Source organism: Alligator mississippiensis, chromosome 13 (assembly GCF_030867095.1).
Source record: "Alligator mississippiensis isolate rAllMis1 chromosome 13, rAllMis1, whole genome shotgun sequence".
In the NCBI taxonomy this organism is placed as follows: domain Eukaryota; kingdom Metazoa; phylum Chordata; order Crocodylia; family Alligatoridae; genus Alligator; species Alligator mississippiensis.
This window is the reverse complement of record NC_081836.1, coordinates 33,366,891-33,387,533: the sequence shown is the minus strand read 5'-3', so window position 1 is coordinate 33,387,533 and position 20,643 is coordinate 33,366,891. Positions and strand designations below refer to the sequence as shown.

The window sequence follows — 20,643 nt, the reverse complement described above, 5'->3', positions numbered from 1 at the left end:
TTGAGGTCTCCATGTTTGGGGGTCAGGCCAACTGATACTTTTACAAATTTGCTTCTACAAATTTTGACTTGAATAAGCTAACATGAACTTGTTGTGCCTTGTCACAGATGCTCTAAGTAAACAGTGTTTCCAGTTAGAATTTGCTACATAGGTATTCCTGAATAATATTCATTAATTGATAATGTTTACCCCACCTTTGCTTGTAAAGACAGAGAGAATTTTCAGTGAGTAAGTACCGCTGTACTGGAAATTAAAGGGACTGCCAAGTGTCAGAACTTCATTTATGGGGTATGGCTTTCATTTTCTAGTTTCTAACTATCCTCCCATTGCAACTTGTACACAATTATATCATAAAAATAATGACATAATGACACTGAAGCATTATATATTAGTACTTGCTCAGTGACATCCATGTTAAAGTTATTCAGTTTACTGCCTGCCCTCAACCTCAGCCTTATCCCTGAAGTCAAGTTGCTATCCCTTTCCGTTTAATATCACCTCTCATTATATTATGTGTAGTACTGGTGTTGCTGACACCTTAGTTAACAGTGTGAATGACACAACCCAATCTATAGTTCTTTCCCACATATATACTAACTCTCCAGTAATAACAATTGTGCAAACTTATAGGTGAATTCAGACATCAGATCATTTCTTACCAAAAATGTACTAAGACTTCAAAAAAATGTTTATGCACTCTATTTTTGCATTCTATGAAAAAATTCATTCCACTCAACAAACCCTTTCTGCTATTCCTTCAGACAGATGTTGCTTCATCTTTTAATTTAGATTGGATTAGGTTAAGTCAAATTAACTTGCACATATGCATGCATGCACATACACACACACAACTAACCCTAAGTGAAAGAGCTGATTGTGAAGCAACTCCGCATGGGATGAAAATGGAGCCAGTTTCACTTTATTCTTAGCATTCCTTATGGCATCTCCAGCAATCAGGCAACAGGTGTAGGAGGAAAATGGTGTTATTTGACATAAGAAATGTTAAGGCTTTGGTCCTGTCATCTGGATACTTGTACTCAGAGGGCACATCCCCACATGCAGGCTCTTTATGGCAGCACAAACCACATGTGTGGAATGATAAAATATGTCCCATGCTGCAAATCTGCAGCACGGAGACAAAATTTGCTACCAGGATTTCCTGGTAGCAAAAATAAATATTGGGGAAAAAAGCGGTGCAAAAACAGCATGCATAGGTACAAATGGAGGCTTGGTACTCTAGGGAGATGTTTTGGCTGCTGGCCAGAAATACTACTGCTCCATTTGTACCTCATCCCCCCAGCACGCTGAGAGCCAGGAGGAGCTGGGCAAAGGCATTTTGCCCAAAGCTGGTCAATGTGTCCCGCAACAAAGCGCATATGCAAGGGAATACGCTGAGATACAACATAGTGACACAATTTTCTGCTGCTACTATTTGCACAGCTGCAAGTGCATGTCCCTGCTCATCTGGACACAGCCAGAGGGATCAAGATACATGGAGAACTGACAAGGCTGGGAGAGGACAACCAACAGTTAGTATCAGTTTACATCAGGTAGACTTTACATGTGTGGAACTAACTCAGTTTTCTCTATTGAGTACCCACAATGTGGCTTCTCTTGCTACATTTCAACTAGTAGCCCTAACACTTCATGAGATTTTCTTTACTTCAATAGTTTGAAGAATGTGTATTTTTCCATTTTCCAATCACCCGAAGTCTGGTGCTATATCTTGGACAACAAGAGCAACACTTCAATAGTATGCTGACCCACTCAATAGGCAGACCTTGTGTTCATTGCATCTTGGCCTATTTAAAACCTTTTCACAACAGCTTGGTTGGCATAAGTAATCTCCTGAAGAAGATGCATTTAGTTCTATTTTTTTAAAAGGAGGCTCTTCATAGCTGAGGTTTTAAAGTGGGGATAGGAGAGCAAAATGGGAACAAGAATAGGAAGTACTACATTACGTAAATTGATTGATTAGAAAACAAGGCTTTCAAGTTCTAAAATTGCCATTTGGTATTAAAATAATAAATGTCCTACATTTAAAGTAAAGCTGTAAAATAAGGTTAGAAAGGCCACTTTTTCTCAGGCATCAGATTTATATGCCTGCCTCTCTTGGATTTCGAAAGTCTTCCACCCTCCTTTTTCAGTTCAAAAAAGAAAATTCAATAAAAAACGAAACTTTCTTCGGCTCTCATGGTACCACTACTTCCTGGGAAGACTGCCCTTCAAATGATATACTCATAGCAATATTTCAGCTTTGACATCTGGTTCCATTGAGACATTACTACTCTAATGATAAAACAGAGCATCTTCACAACAGCTAAATCTTCAGTTCAAAAACAGTGCAGTCGCATAACATCAACACAAAAGTACAAAGGAAGTACCAAAATATCAAAAGTAAAAATGAACTCACAAAAATAAACATTTTGAACAGGAATACTATACCTACTTTTTATACATAAATTCTAATAAAAAACAGTTCTAACTAACTGGTCTATATTAAAATCAGTAGGTAATATACTGACAATCAAGTAAAAGCTGACAAAAAAGAAACCTGGAAAACACTCTGAACACAAATAGGTTACTGAATATGCTGCTGAAACAAGTACTGTCAATGAAAAGTATGCTTAAAACAATAAATCATTTAGAATTCAAATTAATTCTGTATATTTTGTAAGACATGGCTTATGGCCATGTTTCCAGTGTATTTGACTACCAAAAAATAAAATAAAATAAAATAAAATAAAATAAAATAAGTACTTCCCCTAGGAGAGAAACTCTTCTAAAAGGTTGCCACTTCAATTTTAAATATGAGGTTAGCAAGGAAATCCCCAATAATTGGCCATATAGCTAAAAAAATACCTACTGCACGCATAAGCTTTGCTTGCATACATTCTAACCCCTGCTTGCACAAGTATCAGTCTCTTTCAAATATACATGAAAGTAGTAGTGCTAAAAAGGCCCCTGCAATGGTATTGTGCACATGTAGAATACAAAGGGAACACAGACTGAAGCCTCTTGGAAAAGTTAGCAGTTGCATTAAAGGAAACAAAAGAAAAGAAAGAAGCTCACCCTGGTACAGGAACTTCAGTTATTTACAGACCATACAAAACGAACATGCCATCTACAATACCATAAAACTTTCTTGGAATTGTATCTTGTTTTTTATTTCAATTGCTATCTGAAAATAAGGATAGTATAAACAATCAAAAAAGTGTCTTAGTATCTAATGGAAGTTGCCAGTTAGGAAGGTTTGTGAGCTAGTTTACCCTTTCTTACTATTACTTTGTCATACATAGAAAGAGCACACCAATGTCAAACATATTCCAGAAAGAAGCCAAATTCTTCCAAATCTAAATAAATTATACAAGAAAAATCCACATCTACCGCAATGCTACTTCATACCAAGCTATACAATATTTATTAAAAAAAAATCAATAGCAAATCAGTGGAGATAAATATGATCATCTTAAGTTATAAAGCATCCGTGACATGAAAAAGCATCTGTTTATTGTTCAATGGGAAAGAAAATTTTAGACATTATTGCACTTACCCTTAGTTGCTCTCTTTCACAACTCATCTGTTGCCTTGAAATCTACAAGAAAAAAGATGACATTGAAGTAAGAAAGCACAGGATGTCTACAGAGCAGGTATAGCCCACCTTTCTCCTAACTCCCTTGCCACTGTTTGAGCCATTTGCCTTGGGTTTAAGAAATTCATGCAGTAAAAAGTATAAGAAACTTTTTTTGGGGATAGGAGGGAAGATTGTTCTGTGTAAATGAGCAAGTCTCATTTACTGTTCTCTGGTTACAGAGGTACCATGATAAAAGCATATTACACCACAGTAACTGCAAATACCTCGCATCAAAGCTGCACTTAAAGTAAACACAAAGTAATTCTATAGCAAATGGTCATAACAAGCCAGGTAAAGGAAAATTTAATATCAGTTGCTTATCTGATATGTATCTGAACTATACAACTTGGAACAAACATTTTATTAGAAAAAATGGCTTGCAAAAATTCCTGCATTCCCTTTTTCAGTTGACTAGAAAAATACCATGAGAACAACCTTTCTCATACAATTTTAAAATCATGGAATCACAGAATCAAAGAAAATTATGATTGGAAGGGACCTCAGGAGATCATTTAGTTTGACCCCCTGTTAAAAACAGGACCATGCCCAACTAGATCTTTCCAGCTAGGGTTTTGTGGAACTGGGCCTTAAAAACCTCCAAGGCTGGAGATTCCACCACCTCTCTGGGGAACCCGTTCCACGGCCTCAGTACTCTTCTGGTGAGAAAGATTCTCCTAATATACAACCTAAACTTCCTTTGCTGAAACTTGAAACCACTGCTTCTTGTTCTGTCATTTGCCACCACTGAGAACAGTCTAACTCCATCCTCTTTGGAAACACACTTCAGGTAGCTGAAGGCTGCTATCACATTCCCCCTAAATCTTCTCTTTTGTAGACTAAATACACCTAGTTCCCACAGCTTCTCCTCATAAGTCATGTGCTCCAGCCCCTGAACCATTTTCATTGCCCTCACTAGACTCTCTCCAACTTGTCCACATCCTTTCTGTAATGGGGGCCCCAAAATTAGACATAGTACTCCGGCGGCCTCACTAGTGCAGGATAGAGGGGAATAATTACTTTGCTCAATCTGCTGGCAACACTCTTACTAATGCAGCCCAGTATGCTGTTAGCCTTCTTTGTAACAGTCACACTGTTGGCTCGTATTCAGCTTATTGTCCACTGTAACTCCCATGTTCTTTTCTGCAGGGCTACTGTTTAGCCCGTTGGTCCCAAGCCTGTAGTGGTGCATGGGATTGTTCTGTCCTAAGTGCAGGACTTTACACTTGTCCTTTCTGAACCTCATGAGATTTCTTTTGGCCCAATCCTCCAGTTTGTCTAGGTCACTGGTATCCTAGCTCTACCCTCCAGCTGCGTATCTACTATTCCTCCCAGCTTGATGTCACCTGCAAACTTTCTGAGGGTGCACTCCATCCCATTTTCCAGATCATTAATGAAGATATTGAACAAAACCAGCCCCAGGAACAACTCTTGAGGTACTTGACTCAATACTCACTGCCAACTAGACCTTGAGACCAATGATCCAGCCAGCTTTCTATGTCCATTCATCCAACCCATAACTCCCCTTAGCTTGCTTGGAAGAAATCTGTAGGAGACATTATCAAAAGCCTTGCTACAGTCAAGTACATCATGTCCACTGCTTTCCCCACATCCACAGAGCCAGTAATCTCATCATAGAAGGCAATCAGCTTGGTCAGGCATGACTTGCTCTTTGTGAATCCATGCTGACTGTTTCTAATCTCCTTCTTCAAGTACTTAGAAATGGATTCCTTGAGAACCTGCTCCATGATTTTTCCAGGGACTGAGGTGAGGCTGACTGGTCTGTAATTCCCTGGATTTTCCTTCTTCCCTTTCTTAAAGATGACCATTATATTTGCCCTTTTCCAATCATCTGGTAACTCTCCCAATCACCATGAGTTTTTAAAGATGATGGTCAGTGGTTCTGTAATCACATCAGCCAACTCCCTCAGTACCCTTAGCTGCAGTCCATCCAGCCCCATAAACTTGTACATGTCCAGCTTTTCTAAATTATCCCTAACCTGTTGTTTTACTACTGAGGGCTGTTTACCTTTTCCTCAAACTGTGCTGCCTGGTGCAGTAGTATAGGAGCTGACCTTGACTGTGAAGTCTGAAGTAAAGAAGGCATCGAGTACTTCAGCCTTCTTATCATTATCTGTCATTAGATTGTCTCCCCCATTCATTTGGGGACCTACACATTCCCTGACCTTCCTCTTGTTGCTAACATACTTATAGAAAATTTTCTTGTTACTCTTTCACAACCCTTGCTAGCTGCAACTCCAGTTGCACTTTGGCCTTCCTGATTTTATCTCTGCATGCCCAAACAATATTCTTATACTCCTCCCTAATCATCTGTCCAAGCTTCCACTTCTTGTAAGCTTCCTTTTTATCCACTTCCAGTTGTAAATGAATGTACAAAGTGTAGAAAGTTTTTATTTTCCTTCAATTTAATTCTGTGTACTAAAATGTCAAATAAACAAGGGAAATCCATCAATGTAACTTGACTTAAAAGGATAGGTGGTATTTTGGTTTTTGTTTCAAATAAAATGGTTTGCATGTATGTAATATAATGCCACATCAGAATATATGCACAGCACACAATAGAAATAAGCACATATAGCTAGGAATTAGCTAAATGCATTCTGATGTTTCCTTCCACTTCTTCAAGAGGCAAGAAATTAATCCTGATGGTGTTGGAAATGGCTAAGACCAATTCTGATACATACTCCTCACCTTTCTGTTACATTTCTGTTCCATCACATTTCCAAGATACACTGCTAATATGTAGGAGAGGGAGCAGAACTGGTGAGTAGGCCCCCAATGGAGACAAGAGTCCAATTTAACATTGCTACTGCATTCATTCAGAGGGTTCCTTGAAGTTTCCTGGGTTCAACAGGCTTGAAAGTTAACAGGTATGTAATCCCTTGCTGCCCTGTAAGCTCATCCTGCTAAGGGGAACACACGAGGGGAACTCCACAAGAAATGTTCTTTCTTAGGACCCCATCGTTCTCCTTTATTTATTTATTTATTTTAACAAGTAGGTACAATAAACTACATAGCTATGTAGTAATGGTGGTGAGAGAGAGCAAGAAAGTGAGTTTGTGTGTGTGTTGTTTGCCATGGGCTAACTTCCTCCTGAGGCTTTGTAAAGATAACTGAAAAAAAATCCAAAATCATTGTAATCATCCACCTTCCTGAATATTATTCACTTAGTAAGCATAATAACTGAAGTTTTTTTCACGCCATAATATGGCACATGGCAAATATAATTCATAAGACACTAATGAAAGAAGATGCTTTTCCAAGAGACTTTCAAAGGTTCAGATTATATTTGACTCCAGCTTGTCAAGTGAGCACTAATAGAAGGTTAAAGCCTAAAACAGAGCACATCACTACACACTACTGTATCTGCTAGCTGCTTCTCGTGATGAAAAAGGAGAATTTCTTTTAGAAAAAAAGAAAATATTTGTGAAATTCTAAACTCAGCAGTCCATTAGTAATGTGGAAAAAAGTCCAAATAAATGAAAAGCATAACTTCTGTTATATACAGAAGAGGTGCAACAACCAAATCCCTGAGGCAGAAAGTAAATACCAAAAGCAAAAATAAATATCTGTACATATACTGTTTGTAGTCTCTCTAACATGGCACATAAGAAGAAGAAAGGAATTCATCATGACTCTATCTGAAAATCTTCCCCCAAAGAGTAAAATTAAATACAGCTAAAGTGACTGTGTCTTCGAGAGTAATGATTCCATTTTTCATACTTGGTGCCTTCATACCCTTTATAAATTACTTTAAAATTATATTAGACTGCATTATAAATGTACTTATCTAAGTCCCAAGAGTTAATTTTAGATCTGTGTGTATTTATTCATGTTATTCAAAAAATGTAAGTTTTTAAAATACAAGTTGGCAGTGAGTTTGTGGGGTTTATTTTTAATTATTCTTCTTGTTGGCTTTGTTAGCATGTAGTTTGTTGCTTAGTAGTGTGTGCATTTTAACCATCACAGTTTTCACTTACTAGGTGTCAGATACAATGCCAAATGCTTACAGTTTTAGACTCTGATCCTGCACACATTGATGCATGGATAACTTTACTATAGGTACGATATGACCCAGCCTACTGCAACTGCACATAATTATTTCATAGATTTCATAAATTTCATAGACATTAGGGCTGGAGGGGACCTTGGAAGATCACCGAGTCCAGTCCCCTGCCCCAGGGGCAGGAAGTCAGAAGGGGTCATAGGATCACAGCAAGATAAACATCCACATTTCTCTTGAAGGCGTTCAGAGTAGGTGCTTGAACCACCTCCAGTGGCAGGCTATTCCAGATCTTGGGGGCTTGCACAGTAAAGTTCATCCTTATGTCCAGCCTGAAACGGTCTTGGAGGAATTTATGACCATCTGACCTTGTCATCCTTTGGGGCACTCTGATGAACAGATGTTCCCCCAGATCCTGGTGGGCACCCCTGATAAAAACTTATAGGCAGCCATCAGATCACCCCTGAGCCTGCGCTTTTCCAAGCTGAAAAGTCCCATAGCTCTCAGCCTCTCATCATAAGGTCTGTTTTTCTGACCTCTGACCATGCGCATGGCTTGCCTCTGGACTCTCTCAAGTTTCTGCACATCCTTTTTGAATTGTGGAGCCCAAAACTGGATGCAGTACTCCAGCTGTGGCCTCACCAAGGCCAAGTACAGTGAGAGAATGACATCCTGGGATTTGCTTGAGAAGTATCTATGGACGCAAGCCAGCGTTTTCCTCGCTTTACTAGCAGCAGCATCACATTGAAGGCTCATGTTCATCTTGTGTTCAGTCATGACCCCCAAGTCCCTTTCATCTGTAGTGCTAGTTAGCATAGCACTACCAAGCCTGTAAGTATGATGCAGGTTTTTCTTCCCAAGGTGGAGAACCTTGCATTTTTCAGTGTTAAACACCATCAGGTTCTTGTCCACCCATTTTCTGAGCCTGTCAAGGTCAGCCTGGTTCTCCCCCCCTGTCCTCAGGTGTGGATGCTTTATCCCAAAGTTTGGTGTCATCGGCGAACTTGGGCAGTTCGCTTCTGACTCCAATGTCCACATCATTAATGAAGGGGTTGAACAAAATGAGTCCAAGGACAGAGCCTTGGGGGACCCCACTGGTCACAGAGCACCACAATGATTAACTTCCATCAACCACCACCATCTGGGTCCGATCACGGAGCCAATTCCCCAGCCAGCGGATTGTGGTGGACCCAAGGCCGCAGTTGGCCAGTTTTGCTAAGAGGTGATCATGGGAATACCAGATCAAAGGCTTCAATTGTAACAGTTTCCAAAACTGTGCCATTAACTCTTCATCATTATAACAACTTGAATACCAGGATATTCTAAGTGATAGCACTGAAGCTAAATTCCTATTTCTGTATGCTTTACCTCTGTACACTCTAGCATTCAGCCCATGGCACTGGACACACTGCTGCCCTGCTCAAACCTGGCTGCTTGGAGCCTCATACACAGGAAGCAAGCACAGCCAAGCAGGGTCACAAAGAAGACCCTTGCTTCAGTCAAACAACTAAGGACTCCAATGATGCAATTGTATCGATATTTTTGGCCTGTGCCTGACCAGACCTCCTGCTCTCCCACCCATCTTTGGGAAAGCAGCTTCTGAACTGCACCCAAGTGGAGGGGGGGTCTTCCACTCTTCCTAAATAGAAAATAAAGAAAAGGAAAATTTCAAAAAGACAATAACCTTTTTTTTTGGCTTTTTTCAGAAGATATGGAAGCACTTCACAATAATAATTAAGATTATCCTTTTTGTATAGATGAGGTAATGGATGCACAGAGGTGAAATGACTGCGCAGGCCAATGCCAACACTTGGGCCCCTACTTCTAAGTCACTGTTGTTTAGCAAATTTGACTAAATAAAGGTAGAGAGACAGTGAATAAAAAGTACCTAATCCAACACTGCACATGTCCCATCCCTCTTTCCTACTGCTGGTCACACATTTGATAACCCCTGCATATCCAAGCCATTTCCTTGGCAAACACACATGCTCTTTAATCATAACACCAATATCTCTTAGGCTAGGAACAGACATTCAAAAAGCCTGAATCTGAATTGATTCAATGTTTGTAGGTTAGTCTAACCTGCCTAGGTTAAACCGGTTTGGAAGTGGATAGACATTCCCTTTTCATTCCAGAAATGCAGGCACATGCCTGCAGTGGCTCAGACTAGAAGCTGGGGGAGGGGAGGGATGCTAGAGCAGCCCTCTCCTTGCTTCCACAGGGCTGAGCTGAGGGGGGCATGACCAGGCACCAGCAGGGCACTCTTATTATTCCCCGCCTCCTGAGCAGACCAGCAGGGAACGTTTATCACCCCTAACTCAGTGTTTAATCAAGCCATTAAGAAAACAAAGCCTCTCTCCATTAGTTCAACCTATTCTTAAACAGCTTTTCCAAAGAAGGACATTAAGCTACCTGTTGATTAGCTCCAAAAAACCTGTCTGCCTTTGTCATTTCCCACAGCACAGACTGTAGTTAGCATGTGGTCTGCTAGCTAATGCTGAGGTGCCTGCATAAGGCAGAGGGGCTGGGGGAATAATCCCTGCTTAGCAGTGAAAAACCAGGCAGACATTCTGTTCCTGCAAATCTTTGCCAGAGCTCCAGTGAGGGAGCAGAGGGCAGGGGCCAGCCCTGCTGTGGAACAAAGAGCCCCACCCAACCCAGAGAGCATGCCAGGGTTCTGGGGAGTCTGGTTTATCTTAAACCAGGAAGGGGTCTGAGACAGACATTGCATAAACTGGTTTGACCCAAATCAGTTAAGTTTGATACTACATTCAACCAGATTTATCTCTAACTGGTTTCAGCCATTTTCAAACTGGTTTATGTGCACTGAATGTCTATTCTGTTACAGGTTTAAACCAGTTTCTGATCACTTAAACTGGTTTATGTATAATGTCCGTCCCTAGCCTTATTGTACTATTCAATTTAAAAAGCTTACAAAATTTTGCATAAATACATATAACAAGGTAAAAAGGAAAAACTTCATAGAACCGTCAGCTTTCAGAATGCTATTGTAATCTAACTGGGTGCATCTACATGAAATGCTTCATGTGCATTGAACTAATTCTAGTGCACGTTAGCATGGCTGGCAAAAGCTGTGCTAATGCACAGTAGCTTTAATCTAATGCGCGTTAAGCATCACACAAAGAGCATTTATCTGTGCTAATGTGCAGTAGCTTTAGTACAATGCACATTAAGCATCACTCAAAAAGCATTCATTTAAGCTAATGTGCAGTAGTGCTGATTACAGTGCATTACATTAGTAGCTGCTATAACAGGTATTAAACTTAATGTGCCATAATTACGGTGCATTAATGAATGTGTAGATGCACCCACTGTTGCTTATTATAATTACTACAATTACTGTACTGCTTTATTACCATTTTTTTTTGCCAGCATGTCTTTCTCATGTCTTTTCACCTGTTGGTTCTTTAAACATATTTATAAAGAACTAGGGACTCTTATTTCATACTTTTGGTATATAGCGCATTATAGAGTTTTTAGTTTTGATGCGGGGAGGAAAGTAATACTACAGCAACAGTAGTTGTAGTAATAATAAGCAAACGTAGCTCCAGAAGTCATAAAGAAAATCCAGCTGGTTCATCTGAGACACTCATTCTGAAGAGCTCAGGAAGAATTTAACTTAAATATAAAAAAAATTACAAAACTTCTACCAACAGTGGTCTAAACTGCATTCTTGTATATGTTATGGTACAGAAGATATGGAATTTTTAAAAGCTTGATTATCTGATGACTTCATAGAAATCATAAAGAAGCAGAGTTGGAAGGGACCCTCCAGAGGTCACCAAGTCTAACCTGCCCTGTCGGAGACAGGATAATCCTTATCCAATCATCTTATACAATTCACAGGCTAAACTCTTCCTGGCTACCATAAACCTTGAGACAGTATGATACATCACACCCTGAGTAGTCACAAATAAAACAGGGGAATCACAGCAGCCAATGTCCTGCTTCTATAGAAGGTTGCTAATATACACTTGAGAGATCCTAGTCAAGTAGAGGGTCATGTCCCCTGCTACAGGAAAAGGCAAAAACCCTCACAGTCCATGGGGTAAAATTCCTTCCTGACCCCAAATATGGAGATCAGTCTGACCCTGAACATAGGGGCAAGATCCTTTAGCCAGGAACCTCCGGCTTTGGTCCCAGCAGGATTACTGGCACACCTCAGTCAAAATCACCAGCCATGGCTGCAGCCAACACCCAATATCTGAGGCACCGTGGCACATGTAGCAAAAAAGGGGGGGGGGGGCAGGGACAACCAGTAAACACCAGAAGCATGAGAAATACCCATGGTAGAACACAGGCATAGCTATGCCTATATCATCCCTGACCAGTAGCTGGCCAACCTCTTCTTGAGCACCTTCAGGGATGGTGAGTCCATAACTTCCCTAGGCGGTATATTCTACTACCTCACTATTCTAGGTGAAGAATGTTTTCTTGATATCCAATCTAAGCTTACTTTATTGCAACTTCAAGCCACTGGTCCACATCCTATTCTATGCAACAAGAGAGAAGAAATGCTTTCCTTCTTCTTTATGGCAGCTCCTCAATTATTTGAAGACTACTATTATGTCCCCACCTGAAACACCTTTTCCATGAGCTGAACATGACTATCACTTTCAGCCTCTCCTCATATGAGTTGCTTTCTCAGTTCTTTATCATCCTTGTTGCCTGCCTCTGAACCCTTTCTAACTTCTTAAAAATGTGGAACCCAGAACTAAACACAGTACTGTAGATAAGACGTAACCAGTGCCAAATAGAGAGGCACTATTCATCTCCCACATCTTGAACCTAATGCTTCTACTGATGCACCCGAAAACCACAATTGCTTTGTGTACTGCATCATACTGCAGACTTGTATTGAGTCCATGATCTACCAAGATTCTCAGATATTTCTCCTTAGTACTGTCATCCAGCCACGTATCACCCATTTTGTATTTGTGTTTTTGACTGTTCTTCCCAAGGTATAGCACCTTGCATTTGTCCAAATTGAACCTCATTCTGTTAGCGTCAGCCGAGCTTTCCAATTTGTCTTCCTTTCACCTACTTTTTATAGCCCATATATACATGAGCATTGCACTTTTTATGACAATGTGTATATCAATGAGATGTACCCCTCTCCCTTAAACATCAGCCTCGTACCTGTGCAAATATGGAGATAACTAATGTTTAAAGGCCAACACCTATACACTTCTCTATCTTGGTCTTTTATAATCTTATGAACAGGTTTGGGTTTTATTTCTTTATAATTTGTCTTTTCCTTATTTTCCATTTAGGACAGGTGAAAGAAGTTACTACATTTAGCTCTAATGCCAGCATTTATAGCAGGGCTGTCCAACAGACAGCCTAAAAATAGTTAATTTGCAGCTTTTACTCAGGCACCACTCCTCCCATTGCTCTAGCTGCTGCAGCTGGGTTCTCCAGCCTCCCCCTCTCACCTCCAACTTCCACTTCCAGGTCAGTAAGGGAGAAACAGCATAAAACAGCCTATAGTTCTGGGGGAGCCTGTGGCCTGGGGCACCTGAAAAGTATGTTGCAGAGGGGGAGCCCATGGCTAGGGTGCTGGGGCAAGGCTGGGGCTCCCATGAAGTATGAGGACCAGTGGACCTGTGGCTGTGGGGAAGCAGCTTTTCCCACAAATGTAGTATATGACACAGTCCATCTCAGCAACAACATAAAAAAGCAATTCTCTAATGATGACAAAGGACATTTGAGGGCAAGCTTAATAGAACAATATGAAGAGAAAAAAAATCTGGTGGGAAGCCTAATTTCACTCACAATATTATGAAAATGTAAAATTTGGAAATTATTTTTAGTCAACTACTTAGGATGTGTTCTAAAAACAGTTTGAACAGTTTGAACATGGTAACATTTAACCATGTAACTGAAGAACATCTAAAATCAAAGAGATCAGGGCTAGTCAGAGGCATGCAGAAATGAAGCAATGTTTTGGTTTTTTTTTATGAATGATGGAAAATTAGAGAGTTGAAGAAAGGAATGAAGTGTGTGAAGAAAACTGAATGAGATCAAAGATACACAAATTGAGAGAAGGGTGTGGGGAAAGAGAGATTATAGATTATCTGTCTTAATTTACAACTCCCACAACCCATCTGCCAGCTAAGTAAACAAATAAATAAAAAATCCAACTTAATTTAAAACATAACTCCAGTCAAAAACTTATTTTAAATACATATCGACATTTATCTAGAAACTGTTGAAGTCTGCCTGCTTTAGTCACTAATTTCAATACTGAGCAATCTTCTCCTTACCCCGTTTGACTTTATCATAGCAGCCACCAAGGAGTTTGGTCAGAACTAGCTACAGTCTCAAGGATGCTGACACTTCCATGAGTGTTCCCAGAAAAATATTTATTTTGGAGCTTGTTCCATCTGAAGAATAAATGACTGCAGCACTGGTGTCATGAGGAAGGCTTTGGCTTTCATGACCACAGCCCACTCTTTGGCGAGAGAGGCAGTGAGCTGCTGGGAAGAGTTGGCCTCCACCTCTCTCCCCTAGGGAGGAGGCTCTTCTCAGCCAGACTGGCTGACCTGCTCCACCAGGCTTTCAACTAAGCCCACTGGGGGACGGGGGGACTACCGCCATTGCTGGCCCGCTGAGCAATCCTTGCAAAGCCAGCGGGTCAAGGCACTTAAGGGAGCCCACCCCTGCCCCACCCCTGGTAAAATCTGTGGGCAAGGAAGGAGCCCCCCAGGGGACACTTCCCTGCCTGTACACAAATGCCAGGAGCTTGGGGAATAAGCAGGAGGAGCTCATCCTCCTGCTCAATGCAAATAATTATGATGTCATAGGGATAACAGAGACCTGGTGGGACTCCACCCATGACTGGACCACGGGTATAGATGGCTATAGCCTGTACAGGAGGGATCGTGTAGATAAAAGGGGTGGGGGTGTAGCTCTCTATGTTAAGGAAAGCTACACATCCCTGCAAGCCGATATTGGTGACCAGGTGGATGACTGGAGACCCTCTGGGTTAAAATCCATGGGGAACATGGCACAGGGGACACAATGGTGGGAGTCTACTACAGACCTCCCACCCAAAGTCCTGAGCTTGACCAGGAGTTTGCCCGGGAACTGGCTGAGGCAGCATGCTCCAGGACCATGGTTGTCATGGGTGACTTCAATTACCCAGACATCTTGTGGGAGGATCGCTTAGCAAAATCTGAGCAGTCACAGAGCTTCCTCTCATGCATGGATGACCTCTACCTGACTCAAGAAGTCTATGGGCCAACGAGAGGCAAAGCGCTGCTCGACCTGGTACTGGCTACTGGAGATGACCTAGTCGGCAACGTAGTGATCGATGGGAAGCTGGGTGACAGCGACCACGAGTTGATCACCTTCACCATCTGCCGAAAAGCTAGCAAATCAATCAGCAACACGGAAGTCCTTGACTTCAGGAAAGCCAACTTTGACAAGCTCAGGAGGCTTGTCAGTGAGGCCCTAAGGGACCATGACCACGGGGAGAGGGGAGTTCAAGAAGAGTGGTTGCTCCTCAAGGGAGAGATCCTCAATGCACAAACTAAGTCTATTCCATCTCAGAGGAAAGGCAGCAAGAGGGCACAGCAGCCCCCCTGGCTCTCCAGGGACCTAGCAGACCTCCTGAGGCTAAAAAGAAAGGCCTACAAAGGATGGAGGATGGGAGTCACCTCCAAGGAGGATTATTCTGCACTGGTCCGGTCCTGTAGGGAGCATACCAGGAAAGCCAAGGCTGCAACTGAACTCCAACTAGCTTCGAGCATCAAGGACAATAAAAAGTCCTTTTTCAGATATGTGGGGAGCCAGAGGAAAAGCAGGGGCAACATTGGACCCCTGCTGAACCAGATGGGGCAAGTGACAACTGATGCCCAGGAAAAAGCCAACCTATTAAATAGGTATTTTGCGTCGGTCTTTCATCAGTCCCATGGGACGCCCATGCCTGTTACAGGACAGGGAAGTCCGGGTGATGGAGATCCCCTGCCCTCCATTAATGCTGACTTTGTGAAGGAACATCTTGAGAAGCTGGATACCTTCAAGTCAGCCGGCCCTGACAATCTTCCCCCCAGGGTACTCAAGGAGCTGGCAAGCATCATAGCCCAGCCTCTAGCGTGGATCTTTGAAAACTCTTGGCGCTCTGGTGTAGTGCCCGAAGACTGGAAGAAGGCCAATGTGGTGCCTATCTTCAAGAAAAGGAGGAAAGTGGATCTGGCTAACTATAGGCCCATCAGCCTGACTTCTATCCCGGGGAAGATCTTAGAAAAGTTTATTAAAGAGGCCATCCTTAATGGACTGGCCGATGCCAACATCTTAAGGGATAGCCAGCACGGGTTTGTTGCGGGTAGGTCTTGCTTGACCAATCTCATTTCCTTCTACGACCAGGAGACCTATCACCTGGACAAAGGGAGAAGAGATTGATGTCATATATCTTGACTTCAAAAAAGCCTTCGATCTGGTTTCCCATGATCGCCTCTTGGAGAAACTGGCCAATTGTCGCCTTGGGTCCTCCATGATCCACTGGCTGGAAAATTGGCTCTGGGGCCGGACCCAGAGGGTAGTAATTGATGGAAGTCACTCATCATGGTGTCCTGTGACCAGTGGGGTCCCCCAAGGCTCTATCCTTGGACCCATACTGTTCAACATCTTCATTAATGATGTGGACACTGGAATCAGAAGCGGACTGGCCAAGTTCGCCGATGACACCAAACTTTGGGGCAAAGCATCCACACCAGAAGACAGGTGGGTGATCCAGGCTGACCTGGACAGGCTCAGCAAGTGGGTGGACGAGAATCTGATGGTGTTCAACGCCCATAAATGCAAGGTTCTCCACCTTGGGAAGAAAAACCCACAGCATCCTTATAGGCTCGGCAGTGCTATGTTGGCTAGCACTATGGAAGAAAGAGACTTGGGGGTCATTATTGACCACAAGATGAACATGAGCCTGCAGTGCGATGCTGCGGCTAGTAAAGCAACCAAAATGCTGGCTTGCATCCATAGATGCTTCTCAAGCAAATCCCGGGATGTCATTCTCCCCTTGTACTTGGCGTTGTTGAGGCCACAGCTGGAGTACTGCATCCAGTTTTGGGCTCCACAATTCAAAAAGGATGTGGAGAAGCTTGAGAGAGTCCAGAGAAGAGACACGCACATGATCAGAGGTCAGGGAAGTAGACCCTACGATGACAGGCTGAGAGCCCTGGGGCTCTTTAGCCTGGAAAACCACAGGCTCAGGGGTGATCTGATGGCCACCTATAAGTTTATCAGGGGTGACCACCAGTATCTGGGGGAATGTTTGTTCACCAGAGTGCCCCAAGGGATGACGACTAGGTCAAATGGTCATAAACTACTACAAGACCGTTTCAGGCTGGACATAAGGAAGAATTTTTTTACTGTCTGAGCCCCCAAGGTCTGGAACAGCCTGCCACCGGAGGTGGTTCAAGCGCCTACATTGAACATGTTCAAGAGCAAACTGGATGCTTATCTTGCTGGATCCTATGACCCCAGCTGACTTCCTGCCCTTTGGGCAGGGGGCTGGACTCGATGATCTTCCGAGGTCCCTTCCAGCCCTAATGTCTATGAAATAACAAGGATGTGGAAAAGCTTGAGAGAGTCCAGAGGAGAGCCACATGCATGATCAGAGGGCAAGAGAATAGGCCTTATAATGAGAAACTGAGAGCCATGGGACTCTTCAGCCTGGAAAAGCGCAGGCTCAGGAGTGACCTAGTGGCTACCTATGAGTGTATAAGGGGTGTACATCAGGATTTGGGGGAATGCCTGTTCACCAGAGCGCCCCAAGGAATGACAAGGTCAAATGGTCACAAACTCCTCCAAGACCATTTTAGGCTGGACATAAGGAAAAACTTCTTTACTGTCTGAGTCCCCAGGGCCTGGAATAGACTGCCTCCAGAGGTGGTGCAAGCACCTACACTCTGGTCTATTTTAAGAAACATTTGGACACCTATCTTGCTGGGACCCTTTGACCCTAGCTGACTTCTTGCCCCTGGGGGAGGGAGCTGGACTTGATGATCTTCTGAGGTCCCTTGCAGCCCTGAAGTCTATTAAATACTTTAAATGAACTGGGGATGGCTTTGAAATTTACTTCTAGTAATGCCATGAACATATTCTCCAGGACCTACTAAGTTCATTTGGACAATTCATACCATATTATGCCATTATCTACTCAATAAATGGCACATGCCTTAGAGGAAGGAAACATTTAGGAAATATTTGTATAGTTCAGTATATAGAAAAATATTCTGTAAGTTTTGTATCATTACCCCTAAAAAACAACAACAAAAAAAGGCCACCGGGTTCTTCAATGACCACCTGTTCAGCTATGATACAGGGAAATATTATGTCCCGGTATCATAGGAGACTCTAGGATTAGAAGCAAAGGTTGGTCCATCTGGAGAACAGGAAGAAATTACTGGCCAGCTGGTACCGGAATTTTGGGTCCAACTCATTTAAGTACTTTTCATAGAGCCAAACTTAATGGTATAAAAAAATTGAGATGTATATATACAAGTCATCAGAGACGTTTGCTAATGGTAGATCACATATAAATGGATATTTTTTAACTTGCTGTCTGCTATAATGACCCCATAATCTCTATTTTCTTCAGGGATACCAGAAATGGAAGGAGGGCAGGCTGTCTAGTGATAGATATACTAAGGGATAGTTCCATTACACAGAACATCTAAGGGACTCTTCACAGAACAAAGAATCTTTTCCATAAGCTTGGTATATAGATAAGAAATTCATTTCAGTAATGGGCAACCGCATAACCTTCCTGTCTGAACTTCTCAGAGGTAAATATGAAGTATGATTATATGATAATAGATTATTAGTGCAGAATCAAGAGGTCAAAATAAAGCAAAATCTAACTTGCTCTGATATATAGTAAAATCATTTTTACTATTTTTAAACTTTATGAGACATTAACATCCATTCATTATAACATTATATTAAAATAAACTTGAGAGATTTGCAACTCAGTGGGCACAGGTATTTATTTTCCATTCACCCAAAATAGCATTACATCTACTGTTTTTGGCTCATTTATTAAATGTGCAAACTTAAGAGAAGGATGTAAGCAAACCTGAGCACTTAATGGAAAATACAAATGATTTATTTGTAATATGCAACCTTTACAGATAACCCAGTAGAACCAAAAGCAAGAACATATTTAATTTACGAACAACAGACCTTGAAGATAAAACACTGAGCATGTCCACCAATATCAAAATATTTTGCTGCTTAATCCCAAATGACCTTTGCTGTGCTATATCCTTTAGACTGAATCACATGCAGTAAATAATGTCCCTCCACTTTCTTTTTCTTTCTTCTTTCAAGATTACATGCCAACTCCAGTTTGTATATTAAGGATCATTGCTTTTGGATCTCACACACTGGGAAGGATAATGTGCGTGGGTTAACATTTTAAGGTGATATCAAAAGTTTATTTGCCAAGGGAACTTTTGAAGAGTTGGTCCTGGGGCTGGTTTTGTTCACTATCTTCATTCAATGATCTGGATAATGGGATGGAGTACGCCCTCAGCAAGTTCACAGATGACACCAAGCTTGGGGGGGAGTAGTAGATAAGTTGGAGGGTAGGGCTAGGCTTTAGAGAGACCTAGACAAATTGGAGGATTGGAGCAAAAGAATTCTCATGAGTTTCAATAAGGACAAGTGCAAAGTCCTACACTTAGGATGGAACAATCCCATGCACGAGTACAGGCTGGGGGCTGCCTGGCTAAACAGCAGTTCTGCGCAAAAGTATCTGGCGGTTCCAGTGGACTATAAGCTGAATATGAGCCAACAGTGTGCCTCTGTTGCGAAGAAAGCTAATGACATACTAAACTGCATTAGTAAGAGCATTACCAGCAGATTGAGGGAAATGATTATTCTCCTCTATTTGGTACTGGTAAGGCCACATATCTGGAGTACTATGTCCAGTTTTGGGCCCCTTCTATAGAAAAAATGTGGACAAATTGGAGAGCCCAGTATGCTGTTGCAAGGATTGCTCTGTCCTAAGTGCAGGACTTTGCACTTGTCCTTATTGAACCTCATAAGATTTCTTTTGCTCCACTCCTCCAATTTGTCTAGGTCTCTCTGAATCCTAGCTCTAACCTCCAGCATATCTACTACTCCCCCGAGCTTGGTTTCATCTGCAAACTTGCAGATTGATATGCTTTAGCTTTACAGAGTTTCAAGGTACTGCATTTAAAGAAAAGAGGATAGTTTGTTATATTTGCTTTGAAAACAATATTTTAACTAGCTTTTGAAATCTAATTAATTGGCACTGTACATTTCAAAAGGAGAAGAAAAGGCTTTGTGATAGCCCCAGAAACTGTTTTTGCAAGTTTATTTGAAAGGAAAAATTTTTGCAAATGATTTTCTAAAAGAGCACATGTGGTAAACCCCTGAAATTCAATTCTGTGAATGTGCTATGGAATAATCCCAAGAGATACCTTATCTATACTTAATATTTAGATAAATATTATTTTCCTGTGGCCATAGTACATTTTATTTAATTTACTTGTATAACATAGTAAGTATCATAAGGAATAATCAGAAGGCAAAGTAACTATACTAACAAGAATAAATAGACACTACAACAAGCATAATGGGAAATTATGTGATGTAAAGGCAATAATGTGTACAGAACTAAAGTATATTTTAAGTTAGCATTCAAACACTGTGAGAGCTAAAACTATCTTATTGAATGCATTACACATTACAGCTTATTGCAGCATAAATTATTTCCTTTACCGTATGCACATTATTAGGATGACAATCTACTCTTTTATAAATATTCAAAGGAAACTTTTAGAAATACTTAGATGTTGTATTTCTTTGCTGATAAACTAGCTAAAAAATAGATGAAAAAACACAGCTAATTGTGCAAAGAAGGACTGATCCCGTGAATAAGGGATGAAGGATTCAGAAAATCATTAATACATAAATATCACATATCCTTAGT

The 20,643-nt window shown here is 41.5% G+C and overlaps 1 protein-coding gene across 16 annotated transcripts in view; it reads right to left on the bottom strand.

The window, feature by feature from the left end:
- Positions 1–20,643, bottom strand: part of RBFOX1 (RNA binding fox-1 homolog 1) — a 1,765,957-nt gene that overhangs the window by 648,252 nt on the left and 1,097,062 nt on the right. For all 16 annotated transcript variants that reach the window (XM_059716749.1, XM_059716748.1, XM_059716737.1 and 13 more), the window contains one exon: positions 3,554–3,595. In XM_059716749.1, coding sequence (XP_059572732.1) covers positions 3,554–3,595 — 42 coding nt within the window. The remainder of the gene's footprint in view (positions 1–3,553; positions 3,596–20,643) is intronic.